Source organism: Haliotis rufescens, unplaced genomic scaffold (assembly GCF_023055435.1).
Source record: "Haliotis rufescens isolate VD_foot unplaced genomic scaffold, xgHalRufe1.0.p SCAF_16, whole genome shotgun sequence".
Classification (NCBI taxonomy): domain Eukaryota; kingdom Metazoa; phylum Mollusca; class Gastropoda; order Lepetellida; family Haliotidae; genus Haliotis; species Haliotis rufescens.
Genome location: NW_025963846.1, coordinates 946,968 through 961,652, shown reverse-complemented (window position 1 = coordinate 961,652; position 14,685 = coordinate 946,968). Strand labels below are relative to the sequence as shown.

Here is a 14,685-nt window from a genome sequence, read left to right as displayed (position 1 = left end):
CTGAATGGTTCCCTGAAGTTCAGATCTCAGCGATTTTTTGGCCAACTCGATTTTAGACATGACTCTTTCTTCAAGGAGGGGCATCTCCCTGTTGAGACGCTCGATATCCTCTTCAACACTGTTCACGGCGGGGGTGGTATTTTCATGACTGGGTGCTGTACAAAGTGCAGTTACCAGGTAAACAATACCGTGAATATACTTTAGGGCAGGCATGGCCTTTCGGTGGTGACTACAACGGTATCGAGATCCGTTGGCCAGTTTGAATGTTTACACTATAAGCGACCAACGTATAGATATGAAAGTCACGCGACAATACAAAGTGCGCCGAGAGGTCAGGTGACAGTGCATGTTTGCAAATGTGTATAACATGGCCAAACATCCCCTACAAGAGAGCAGGCATTCCCTGGATGCGTATAGATGAACCTTGAAAATTAATTGTGATATAATATAGAGTTGTCTTAGAGATGAGAGATTTCTCTCGATCATGAATCTGCTGCTTAAGAATATATATTTGTCAGGTCTTAACGGACGTGAGTGAGTGAGTGAGTGAGTGAGTGAGTTCAGTTTTTACGCCGCAATATTCCAGCAATATCACGGCGGGGGACACCGGAAATGGGCTTCACACATTGTACCCATGTCGGGAAATGAGATTGAAGAATGCAGTGATTTGAACAGTATTCCAGTTATACCATGGCGTGTCAGGAAAGCCCGAAGTGATGCAGGTCTTAGACGTTTACCAGTTTGGTGAAAACTATGAGCACAGGTATGGTGCTGACAAACCAAGAAACATCATCGGACCTAACCGGACACAAACACACGATCACGGGCTTCTGGTGTGCTTAAGTGACGCAAATGTGCACTGCTAATTGCGGCGCCTAAGACGACTAGGCCGCCCGTGCCCCATTATTTATCAAGAGTGAGTGAGTGAGTGAGTATGCTTTTACGCCGCTTTTAGCAATATTCCAGCAATATCACGGCGGGGGACACCAGAAATGGGCTTCACACATTGTACTCATGTCGGGAATCGAACCCGGGTCCTCGGCGTGAAGAGCGAACGCTTTAACCACTAGGCTACCCGACCGCCCCTATTTATCAAGAAGATACCTCGATCGGTAAAGGCCATAAGAAAGTAATATAAACTAGTTGACATCGTGGGTTGTGTCGAAGGAAGGCCCGAGGTTGTGCTGGTCTTAGGTGTGTAACATTTTGGTGCTAACGTACCTAACCAGCGAACTGTGTACCGGAGACTGTCCACTAACATAATTATGCACTGTAATAGTCCTGTTCTTGTAATAAATCAGGGAACAAAGACGTACGGTACACAAATGGTTTACTGTCGGTTGGTTGTGTTCAGTGCCGCATTTAACAGTATTTCTGTATAATGGTGACCATATCTTGTCCCAATAACACGCATACTGCACATGTTATGTCAAAACTGTCCACATTTACTTTCAGATTTATACCCTATCTTACTTTTGAGACGACCCCTACTTTGCACGATTTCATAATGTAGCATGCTGGCACCTAGCATTGTTGAGTGGGTGTTTGTAGTTTTAGGTCAGATCTTATCTGGCGTCATGTTGTCCTCTGTTCAGCGCACAGACAAAACATCTGGTGAAGTTTAGCAAGGTCAGTTGTGGAGAGTATTGGGATGGGTGACTACATCAGGCAGTTTGACTCCTGAAAGTTTCTTGAGTTTCTGGCCCTGCCCAAATTGAAGCACATGGTGTACATGTGGCGTGTCCTTGGGTGAGGTGAGGTGAGGTGAAATTGGGTTTAACGTCGCGTCCAAGATTATTGCACTTATATAGCGACGTGCATGTACGTGTGTGTGTGTGTGTGTGTGTGGCTGCTTGTAGTAGTCCGGACTGATGCCGATTTATAGTGCTAGCTCACTGAGATACCATGCCGCAGTTTAACATGAATACCCCACTTTGACACAGTATACTGACTCCGAGCCGACCAGTCCTTGTTTAAGCCCCTAAATGCCGAGCGCCAGACAGGGTAACAACAAGTACCATCTTTTAACGTCTTTTGGTATGACGCGGCCGGGGATCGAACCCCGGACCTTCCGCGGACCCTCTACCACAAGACCAAGGAGGCGGCCGAGTGTCCTTTGGCAAGAGACTGATCGACATATGCCTGATCACCCAGCAGTGAATGGGTACCCAATAGGATACACCAGGATGAGATGGTATAATGACTGTTAACCTTCTAGCTTGGGTTGTATGTTCCCCAGGGAGCTAAGAATGAAAATCGAGTTCACACTGAACCACTAACCTGGTTTATAATGTTGTGTTTTGAGCATGCGTCAGGGAGTGGATTTGGCATATTAAGAATATATACATTATTATCTGCATACATTAGTCTGTTTCCAAATATTTCTCCCGAGACAAAACTTTTTACAGGTAATGTTCTTAGTGATTTTCTTCTTGCAAAATAAAAGAACCAAAACACTCCCAACAATCTTCACAAACTACAGTGAGTGAGTATGGTTTTATGCCGCTTTTACCAATATTCCAGCAATATCACGGAGAGGGGACACCACAAATGGGCTTCACACATCGTACCCATGTGGGAAATCCAACCTGGGTCTTCAGCATGATAAGCAAACGCTTTAACCACTAGACTACCCAACCACCCCTTCACAAACTACAGATGGTCCACATTAAGATGATTTTTTACTCTTACCACATTGATGTGAAAAGCAAAAAGTTTTGTTTTTTTTAAAACCCAAGGAAAACAAGTTTAGCAGTGCTTACAAGTTACATACTCACTGATAAACAGGAACTGAAATCAATTATCCAAACTAACTATCTTCCAACTGTTTCTTCTGTTTCTTTGCATCAAATGAGGACTTACACGAAATTTCACATTATCTTAGATGTTTATCAAAATGAAATTAATGTCATATGTATATATTTCTTAAAGAATTAAGGAAGTTCAGGACATGACATTAAAAGGTGTATTTTTCCAAAAAAAACATCAATTGATGATCAGGACAGAAAACAAACCCATGCTTTCCAGTGCGGAAAATGTCCTCACACTCCATCATCACCATGAGAGCAGACCAAAAAATGAGAAATAAATGCTCACCTAGCTAATAGTCCATCGTTGAGAGGTGAGGTGAGGTGATGTGGGGTTAACGTTACATTCAAGATTATTGCACTTGTGCGAGCATCCCACCGAGATACCATGCAACAGTTTTAACAAGGATGACCCATTCAGAACCCGAGATCAAACCACCAACCTTCTGCTCCCCACTAGACACTGTGGCCCAATGGCATAGTTCATTGCTTTTGTTGCCATCAATCGATTTTCACAGACCGGACAAGACCTACTTGTATATGTTTGTTGTTTAATGCCGCACTAAGCAATATTCCAGCTATATGATGGCGGTCTGTACATAATCGAGTCTGGACCAGACAATCCAGTGACCAGTGACCACCTGATCCCGTTAGTCGTCTCTTACGACAAGTATAGTCGCTTTTCATGGCAAGGATGGGTTGCTGAAAGATTGTATATGAAGTGTCTTGATACAGCCAGAATATTGCTGACTGGGGCATTATTCAAACATCCACCTCATTTTCCTCTGGACAGAGGATAATTTTTCTTCTGACTCTTCAAAAACAAAATACTGACACAAAATATTGGAACTGTAGTTTTATTTCTCAGTTTATGCCTTGTTATTTGACTTTACAGTTTCAGAATGCAAATTAATTTTTTATTTCAAATGCTTGCATTAGTCATTTTGTGCTATGGACATGACTGAGAAATATACATAACAGGTTCATTATCAAGGCTGTACACAGCTGGTAAAGATTACAACCAGTAACATTAAGTCATAATATTCAAATCATTATTGACTTACATACATGTGGACAATTAGTACATTGAAACTGAAGAAATCTGAAACAATCTGTCTACAAATTACAGCTCTGTAGAGCAGCCCCTTGGAAGTATTTTACATTCCTGCTTTCAAACAATTATGGGGATTGTTCAGATTAAAACATCAATAAATAATACACCATATGGAACTCTCGACATCATTTGTTCAAGCATACAATAAAAATCTTCTTTCTCCTCTCACGGCTCTTCATCAGCCATAAATAGTGATGCCATTTACATCCATTGAATAAAGTCACAATCAAGTTTGTGCCATCAAGTCACTCTCACTGTACTTCACATGTCTCCTGAAGAGGTGCGCAAACAACTTAACATGTCAACAAGTTACATATCGTTCTTAATCAAGTGTCCAATAAGACACTGACACAAATTGTCTCTGAACAGTATTAGAAAGTCAAAATCTTGTTTGGGTGCGGAACTCACTATGATGCTTTGCAGTCAGTGTTGAGTTAAACACAATAAACATGATCTTCCAAACATTGCATTGTACTGTATTTGTTTCAGAGAAATATGATACGTGAACATTCCGTCTTACATTCTGTCACAATCACCTTGACGTTGGGCAGGTTTTAACATAAAACAGATAAAAGTAACTTTAGCATCGTGTAAGTCCTTCTGGCAGTGAATTACAATGGAGATAATTGTGTACCACAACAATCAGTGTTATGTGTTTGAAACCAGTTAACTTGATAGTGCACAATGTTTTGAATATGAAAGAGTAATGTGACTTAAGTGTATTGTATATGTTACAAAGTAAATAATGCTTTGACAGGTACATCTAAAATGTAGGTCATTTCAAATATAGGTTATTCACATCTAAGCTGACACTGACAGTTTGAGCAGTAGCCTCTGTTCATAACTTCAAACAAAAGATTTCACACAATTCACTTTGGGGATTAAGAGCAATAGATAATTGAACTCATAAATACAAACAATGCCAATAACCTGTGGATGGAAATGTCATCAAAACGAAGGAAGGATTTTGTGTTTTCTCAAGTGGGCAAAACAAAATAATATCTCCCAAATAAACTGTGCATAAATTCTACTATTTTCATATCACATCCATGACCATTCTCTCTATATACACAGTATAAAATCACAAAAGGCATTCTCTTTTTCAAAGGCTCTATGTACTTTTGTACCATATTTTATACAATCATTTCTTTGCTGTTGCAAAATATTTAAATACAATAAACTATGTAAATTTGTCATTCAACAATATGAACCACAATCATAATAAATAGCAGAGTTGGGATTAAGTAGAAGGTGTTTTGTCTCAACGTTCCATCCTGAAGGGCTGATAATTGACAGTCTTACTGCTTCACCCTTGGGATGCTGAACCAGTACAATTTAACCCTGCTACTCAATCAAGCAAGGCCAAACCCTTCTGAACACTCGCTAACAGCCAGCAGCAACATGTGTCTCAGTTTGTCGTACGTCTCATAGGCCGGGAGATCCAACTGGTTGAAGCTGAAAATTAAGACATAAGAGTATGATGTACCTCCCTGGTGATAATACCACATTATTGGAGATTAGATATAAGACAAGATCCTTGAGTGAGTGAGTGAGTGAGTGAGTGAGTGAGTGAGTGAGTGAGTGAGTGAGGTTGTGGTTTAATGCTGCACTCAGCAATATTCCAGCTATATGATGGCAGTCTGCAAATAATCAAGTCTGAACCAGACAACCAGTGATTGACATCATGAACATCCATCCACGCAATTGGGATCGATGACATGCATCAACCAAGTCAGCGAGCCTGACCACCCGATCCCGTTAGTCGCCTCTTACGACAAGCAAAGTTGCCTAGATCCTTCAGTGAATGTTGTATGAAACCATGGTAAGAAGTATTCCAGCAATGTCGCTATATGGCGGAAAAACTACCATGGCATCATTACATTTTAACTCACTCACTATATACCATAGAAGTGAGAGGATGCTTAAAATGGGGCTTTATTAATGTAATTACTAAAGATAAAACTGGAAATGTGCACAATATTTGTGTTGCCTACATCCCTAAAACATTGACATTTAAAAATTACCTTAACCCCATTCTTCAAATAACTTTAGACTGGTATTAAGCGTCTTACAATAAAAACCTGTTAATCTGGATGGTACGGTTATTGATTGAATTGGCTGGACTACAAATTCCTGGATAAATGTAAACAGTAACTGTATCTTACAACTAAGTTTTGTTTATATTATCTTCATTCACAATTTGATGAAGGCTTCATAAAAGCATGGTGCCATATCTTACCAAGTATGTGCAGTTGGAAGTCTGTCTGTAGATCGGTCATCTCTGTGGATCTGGAATTTCTGTATGCCATTCATTCCCTCGAGGAAGGCAAAACCTTGAAGTGGGACCTTAGAGGTACCAGTAACAAACTGCAGGAAGTTGGCCCTTTCTGCTTGGTCAAATGAACGAAGAGCTCGCCAGAACCATTGGATCTGCAAATGAATTTTCAATGTTCATCAGGTCAGATTTTGCATCAAAGACTAGAAAAATGTCAATATGTTTAATAAAATTATTTTAATTGTAGCATAAAAAGAGTAGCAATATTCACAACAGCCTTTATATAATCAAATGTTAGCCAAGCAGATCAATAGCTGACTATATGAGCACAATACACACAATCTGGGCATGATGACACACAATCAACCTGGTCACATATTCTTACAACTCGATTCTCATTTTGTAACACAGGGGTACTCGGTATCTACTCTATTCCCGGATACCAAGGGTGGCTATCTATAGAAGCAGATTGCTAAGTTAAATTGTGCCACGGCAAAACCTCCTGGGCACAATGCCTCCAACAACAGAGTCACTCCTAAGTGTTGTTCTGCCTAATACAGAGAAAACATCAGAAAAACTGTGAATACCTGTAGGGAGTTAGGCTGATACTTGTGGTATTCTGAATTGGCCTTCAGATCATCAATGTCAACAGTTGGCAGGCCAGAGATGAGCAGCTCCAGTTCCTGCTCATTGAAGATTGAAACCAATTTTTTCGGAATGATGTCATAGAAACCTTCCAGGAAAGCATTGAGCTGTTTCCGAATAGCTCCCGTCATCTTCATCTGACAGACAAGCTTCACATACTCTCGTTTGTTTTCTTCAGACACGGGCACGTTACGTCCATTTGGGATAATGTCCCTTGTCTCCATCACACCAAACTCCATGATCTGAGGTAGGGATAAAAAGGGACAGAGTTCAGGAACAGCAAACGCTACACAAAATTGGTTCTAAAAAGATGCCAGCATGCTGCATGTGGTAAGAAACAAGAAAATATATTTTCCAAGGTTCAAACAATTAAGGTGAGAATCTTTCTTTATTTTTCATTTACATAACAGAATAGATTGAACACAGTCTTACCTCTGTGGCGAATGTGAGATCATAGCCAAGATCTGCAACACCATGCTCTAACAAGAAGACAAGGCCCTGGTAAAAGGCATAATCTTCACTCTCCATGTCTGTGTATCTGAAATCAAGGCAAAGGCACACTGCACATGTGTCATCTCCTAAAAAGGTTTCATATGCATGTACTCATTCGTCACCACTCGCCCCTTTCCGTAACCTGCAAGAAGACTCGTACCCCTATCGATGAATGTTATGTGCGAAAATACGACAAACCAATCAGAATGCGTGCATGATTTCAAGTTCTTCGTCAAAGAATCCCTCAGAAATAATTTTTGATTTTACATACGTCTTGCATCTAAAAATATACCCAAGACACAGTTACATGTGTTCAAATCATACTGTATTATTCCGCATGTCCCTATGTGATTTAAATTGCATCTGAAATATATATAATATATGGGGAAATATATGTTAACCATTACGCAACGAGTTGACAATTGTTTTAGCTTTGCCCATTTGCGCTAAGACGGAACCCGGTCGCAAAAATGGCCATGAGAGGGGCACGAGTCGCTATTCGGCTTGTCCCGGAATAACACGAGTTGGTCACGAATGGCATGTACTCTCATGTACAACAAATTTACAATCTACATATGGTGCAAATGAATGCCATTTCATGCTATAGCAAAATAAAGCTTTATCCTGGCGAAAAACAATGATTTTTTATGTCAGCGATTGTGACCAGCAGATACCCACTTTGGTTGCCTCCCAAAGTATTTTTGTGCAGGATTCACTCACTTGACAGGCTGTCCGAGTAGATGTTTGTAGAAGGACCTCGTGAAGTAGCACTCAAGAAGCTTGTTGTCATACACAGCCTTTGCAATGATTCGGCCAACAAATTTGAAGTAGCTAAGATGGTTAGAATTGCAGTGAGAAGACGGATTGATAGTGTAGGTGACTCTGTCCCCTGGAGAGGTCTTGAATAATGCATAGTTGGGATTGAAGATTTCTCTTGAGATGATCAGGTACCATTCTCTCAACAGGCCTCCAGCATCCTGGCCCTCCTCCCCTGGAATAGTGAGAGATATTTTACTAAAACATCAATGGTTGAGTGAGTTAGTGAACAACCCATGCATAAGACTACACTCACCAATAATCCAGTCATATCACATCAGCCTGTGTGGGCCAGGTAAACTGGTGGTTGGCAGCACGAGTAAAAATTCAACCATACCGAAAAAAGTATCAAGATCTAAGATTCCTACAGAGCAAAAGGCATTGTACTAGAATCTGCAAAGTTTGATCAAGAAATATTGAATGGTTTTATGCTCAGGAAACAAAGTGTGAAGGACAAACAGCAATTATAAGGAAGGAAGAACAAAAATATAACATGACAATTTTTACATGTGAACGTAACTTTCCATGCATTTCATTAACATAATCAACTTAACTCAGTGTTTTGCTTTGAAACTGAACTACAAACTGAAATATCAAACAAGTCGTAACTCCTGACTGATATCTGAATAAACCAAGTACAATGTGTGGCATGTTCTTATTGACACGTTTGTTTAGACCCCTTACATGTAACAATGCTGAATGTGAAATATATCAGCTTTCTTTAGGGGTTTTTTGGTCATCAGACATGATGCAATTGCAGCCCTGAATATTCTTTCAGGCCCTGTATTCCTACCTTCAAAAACAATGTAGAATCTCTGTTTCCACTCTTCTGGTGACCTTCGGAAAAGCTCTCTGAAAGAATCCTCAAAGACATTTTCCCTGCGGACATGAACTGGTAGATCTTCACGCCTCAAACCCTCATCCAATCTCTCAAGCTCCTGACGGAAGTATCTTCTCTTCACATCAAAGTCCAAGATTCGTGTGTGGTCCACAAGGACACTGAAAGGACCATCAGCCAATGGGGTTGTCGACTGTCGCAAGATCTGATTCAGAACAGTTCTGTGGGTTTCTGCAAGTGAGGTAAAAATAGGAATTAATTTCAAATTGTCTTTCTAACTAATCCCAAGCCAGCAATGAGGACAATGCTTAAAAGCAAACAAAAACAAGCAAAGTATTCCAAATTCCAAACCCAGACAGATAATTCATCAATGCCAGAAAAATTTAAAAAAAGATTTTCCAAAAATATGTCAAAACAATTTTTACCCAAAGCACTTTATCGTACAAACATTCAGAAAGTCATGGGTATGCCAATGGCAGGTGCAATATTACATTAAACCTGACAGACAACTGAGAATTGGTCTTCACTTTCATCCGTACAGTATCCTCAAATATTGGCATCCTTACACTTGAGTCACCTTCTCCCAACAACAAGCTGGGATCAATACAACCAACCAGAGATCTAAGCATGGAGACTTGAATGAGTTGTACTCACCAGCAAACCTGAGGAACTTCTGAGCATCAGGTGGCAGATGTGCCAGGGAAGAGACAGATGCAACAGAGTTCTCCCTGGTGAGAGGCATGCTTGTCTCGGCACTGGCTGCTGGGTTATTACTGGCAGATGGGGAAGGAGGAGCCATCTCTGCATTCAGATGTGCTAGCTGATCCTCACGACGAGGGTGGGTCTCCACAGGTTTCACTTCCTTCTCACCTAAGTTCAAGAAAACACCAAAAGCACATTACAACTGGAATTTTTCTGAAAGTCTATTCAAAGCAATTTTCATAAAGAATAATATCCAATGAAACATACGTTTTCTCATACCAAGCAAACACTGAACAAAGGTTCAGATAGGATGATTTAACACTCGCCCCTGGCAATCTGCGAAGACAATCTGGACTCCCATACTTTCACATTCACATAAGACATTGTAGATTGCTTTTGAAACATTGCCCTGGACTGCAGTGTATTAGGCTTTAAAAGATAAAAGAATTGGTTTTCAGGTAATGACTTTTGAAAATATAAAGTGGGCAGGCAGTAGTTTTTTTGTTTGGACAAACTTGTATGTAACCAAATAAACAGTTGTGTACCACATTTTTTAAGTGTTAGGAGTTTTTTTAAAATGGAAACAAAAACGAAACATGCGGCCGACTTTACAATGATGCAGGCAGTGCCTGAGAACCAAGACTATTACTTTTTTTGGCCTTATGAGTATGGCTACAGACTCAATGTTTCTACATTCTCCATGGAACTAACCTGCATGTACAATGAAGAAGGCCTCCACAGCGGGCTGCAGGATAAGCACAGCATGCTGGTCTGGTGTTTTAGCCAGCTCAGACAAGCAATCCCCTAAAGTCTGCCACAACTCTTCCAGTGATAGTTGTTCACTCAAGCGCGGCAGGGGAGCTGCTGTCTCCTCATTCTTCTTGTCCTTATCCTCCTTAGAGGAACCTGCAACAATCAAGGGTGGATAATGGGTATTTTAGCAATATTCCAGCAATATCATCGCGGGGGGACACCAGAAATGGGCTTCACACATTGTACCCACATCAGGAATCGAACCCGGGTCTTCGGCATGGTGACCGAACGCTTTAACCACAAGGCTACCCGACCGCCCCCAAGGGTGGACAAAGAACCAACACATGACTTCAGACTTCAGCAGGGATAGAAATTAGCACTAGCCCGGACCAGCTTTGTTAAAGCTAGAGTATCCTAAGGGCTAGTACAAGATCATACATTTTTGCGGGTATTGTTATATGTCATCACTATTCGGGATAGTAGACTTTCTGACGAACATGACAAACAAAATATTACCAAGCCATGTCATGACATAACACATCCAACTTTTGTTCAGAACATTTATACCAAAGGGTTCTTTGATGGACATAGTGAAGCAGAACTTCAAAAAGACCAAAAGAAAATTGAAGGATAACAAAATATCGAGACAACATATGCATGATATTCATCACAAGGTTAATGATTAGACAATGAGGAAGAGTCACAAGGAAGTACAGATTATCTGTCCGAGTGAATGAATGGTGTAAGTCCAAGCTTAATCTCAGCATCTGTTCACCTTGAACAAATATCATCTGTCATTCCAAGTATGTTCTTTTACTTGTCAGTCATGACTTTTAGATATTGTATGAAGAAAACCAAATACAAATTCAAGTCTATTGTCAAGAAATTTCCTGAAGGCAGCTTATTGTTCAGATGTTTGTTTGTGGTTTAACGCAGCACTCGGCATTATTCCAGCAATATGATGGCGATCGGTAAATAATCAAGTCTGGACCAGACAATCCAGTGATTGATATTATCAGCATCGATCTACGCAATTGGGATACGATGACACGCATCAACCAAGTCACCGAGCCTGACTACCTGATCCCATTACGACAAGCATAGTTGCCTGTTACGTCAAGCATGGGTTGCTGAAGATCTATTCTAACAAGGATCTTCACAGTCTATTGTTCAGATGATGAAATGAATTCAGACTGTGACATCATGAACAATGGATGACATCATACCGCATTGTTCTCAACAAAGAAGGAATGTGATGTCATATCACATCAAAAGACCTGCTTTGATAATCGTTAAAATGCACATGTGCAAATATCAGAGCGTTATTACATGGTTCTACCCTTGTTGATATTAATGTAATGACTGCAGTACAAGTTATACCTGGCTGATCCACCTCCATTGGAGTCTCTGCCCCAGGGGTTGGAGGTTGGGCATCGCTGGCCCCACTCTGGGCTGACCCCTGCAACATGTCGACTTGTGTGGGAGCAGCTTGTTGTGGCTGAGCCTGCTGTGTTAGGGGGGTGCTACTTCTGTGACTGACAACTTCCATGAAAGCCTCCGCCTCTGCTTCTAATGCTGCCATTGCCTCAGCTATGTTACCCAGTTCTCTGCCTAGTTGAGGAATGAACAATAGATTATCGTAAGTGAGTAATATTATTTATGTCATGTCTTAACTGAGATACATTTATTAGTTATCTCAACAGGCTGCATGCTGAAACAAGGCCTTGAGAAGACCAAACATCAATAGAATGATGTGTAATTAAGGAGAATAATTGACACCAATGTGATCAAGTCACATGGATGAGTATATTTTAAACTAGGTGCCCTTCGCAGGCAAACTGATAATATTTTTTAATTTGTTTACAATTGGGATTTCATTTTCTTATTTTCCTTAATTCAGAAATATTTTAACATCGCATTCAGTGAAATAATGTAAAACTATGCAATGAAGCATCCACCTCTTTATTGTCCTGTTATCACTGAAATATAGTCACTTCCTCAAAGACTTCTTATTTTTTACCATAACAATTTAATTCCAAATTGGGAGTTTTTATGGACATTTGCAACTGACTTGGAGCTGACAATCAGCCGCTGAGCAGGTCTTGATACATCCCTGTATTATACAAGAAGGTTATAGAGAGGACAAATTACCTATCCGAAGTATACTACTTAAAAAAGTTAAAGAACACCTAACTCGTTCATATCACAGAGTAATATGAATGAATCAGGTGTTCTTTAACTTCTTACAAAGTAATATGAAAGCACTGGTTGTTCTTTTGTGTAGTTTATCAGGGTATGAAACTCCCAAAAATTTCAGCCAGACCACAGGACTGGCTAGCTGAAATACTTGCCAGCCCTGACCAAAACCTGCCTGCCCACTAAAATCATATGTTTCTCTGAAGGGATGGGGACTGCATATTAACAGCTCTACAAACAACATACCATAATTCTTTGCAATAACATTACATATATTCCACTACAACGTGTGATATACTTTGCATGTAAATCACGACGCGGAAAATAAATCCTTGCTTCAGATTGCTTGCTCTTTTACAGAAAGTTCGTACATTTTGTTTTACCAGAAGTAGTATTTTAATAGGGGAAATTATGTTTTGATTTTAATTGGTTCAACAAAACTAAATTATAAATATTCTGGTTCGTAAAACTAGTATCTCATTAGGTAAAGTATGTTTACTCAAAATATTTATGATCTCTCAGACTCTATGTTCACAACATGTCTGTACGACTGCAAAACTTTTAACTAACTGTGATACCTGGTTTATCCACCGTAGCAAACATTTATATCTTCACAGATGTTTAGAGAAGAAATTACAATTTTATCAAGTAAAGAATTTTTATTATCTTTGATATATCTTTTTAGAAAGGATACCCGCACTATGGTGTAGAGTTAACATTTTGGGGAGTAATATACAATGTAGCGTAGCGCAACTGAGACCGGAAACCAGGTTTGTTGTGTAGGAAATTAATAGACCAATCAACGTGTGCGTCACACGGCGGAGAAGGGAGTTTTCCAGTCGTGTATATTGCACGGCATTGGTCCACTATTTGCACGATATCGTGTATACAGACGGTCCGTTCGTAGCATAAGCGCATCGCTAAATTTTAGGTTGTCTAAAAGCTAACAGGGTTTCTTTTTGGTTACATTTTTCATTCATCTTTACATGTGAATTAATGCTTATCATCGGGAAATATTTAGAATATTTTCACATATGAAATATAACCCGACTGTCGGGCAGGGGGATTTGAAAATCTGGCAGCCCGAGTTGAAATCAACCCGTCTCGGACGGTCGGGCAGGCAGGTTTTTCGAACACTGAGTTTATATCAACATGACATTTTATCTTTGCATTAAAGAATTTTAGCTTTAAAACCCATCAAAATAATACAGGCGGGGGGAGAGGGTGGACACATAGTAAACAAGACACGTGTGTCTGAGTGCCACATTGCCTCAATTGTGTGATGCACCAATAGTCACACTGTACCTGTACGCTTTTGCTTCTTGGCTGCTACCCTTGCTGCTTCCCTCAGCTGGATGATGACCTTAAGGATCCTGAGGAAGAACTGCTGGCTTGATGTTTTGCAAGTGAGTTGAGACATTGAGGGTAGCTGTAGCTCTCTCCCACTCTTCATCTTTGTGGGTGCTGATACCACTACATGCACTCCGGGCATAAACCTGTGAAAGAGTTTATCAATCCATACTGTAGTCTCATATATGCCCATGACAGCTAAATCAATACTTCGTGAGCAATAATCCACACTGTTAAGAGCACAATGCCACAGAGAAAGTTCAGAGCTTGATAATCATTTGTATTTATCTCCAAGGTAACTTTTTATACTCAGTACCTGACACTTATTTAGCTGTGTTTGTTTGTTTGTTGTTTAACAACATATTCAGCAATATTCCAGCGATATGACGGGGACCTGTGAATAATCGAGCCTGGACCAGACAATCCAGTGATTGAAAACATGAGCATCAATCCACGCAATTTGGATACAATGACATGCATCAACCAGGTCAGCGAGTCTGACCAGCCGATCCCGTTACTCGCCTAGCATGAGCAATGACACATGCTTTCAGGAAAAATTTCACAGAATCTATAAGTCACACATAGTAACTGGCTGATCTTCATTAGTCAACTCTTTTGACAACCACTTGGAACCTATTCTGCCCTGGAATCCCAATTGGGAATAGGGTTACAGTTATTGTGAAAATAAATGAAGCCA

General features: G+C 40.2%; 1 protein-coding gene across 9 annotated transcripts in view; it reads right to left on the bottom strand.

Moving 5' to 3' along the window:
• Positions 1 to 3,648: 3,648 nt before the first annotated feature.
• Positions 3,649 to 14,685, bottom strand: part of LOC124146150 (E3 ubiquitin-protein ligase HUWE1-like) — a 98,459-nt gene continuing 87,422 nt past the window's right edge. For all 9 annotated transcript variants that reach the window (XM_046516290.2, XM_046516294.2, XM_046516295.2 and 6 more), the window contains 10 exons: positions 13,944 to 14,134; positions 11,823 to 12,053; positions 10,401 to 10,595; positions 9,642 to 9,857; positions 8,943 to 9,218; positions 8,054 to 8,324; positions 7,274 to 7,379; positions 6,784 to 7,083; positions 6,161 to 6,351; positions 3,649 to 5,376 (listed from right to left, as the gene is read on the bottom strand). In XM_046516290.2, coding sequence (XP_046372246.1) covers positions 5,274 to 5,376; positions 6,161 to 6,351; positions 6,784 to 7,083; positions 7,274 to 7,379; positions 8,054 to 8,324; positions 8,943 to 9,218; positions 9,642 to 9,857; positions 10,401 to 10,595; positions 11,823 to 12,053; positions 13,944 to 14,134 — 2,080 coding nt within the window. In that variant the 3' untranslated portion in view covers positions 3,649 to 5,273. The remainder of the gene's footprint in view (positions 5,377 to 6,160; positions 6,352 to 6,783; positions 7,084 to 7,273; positions 7,380 to 8,053; positions 8,325 to 8,942; positions 9,219 to 9,641; positions 9,858 to 10,400; positions 10,596 to 11,822; positions 12,054 to 13,943; positions 14,135 to 14,685) is intronic.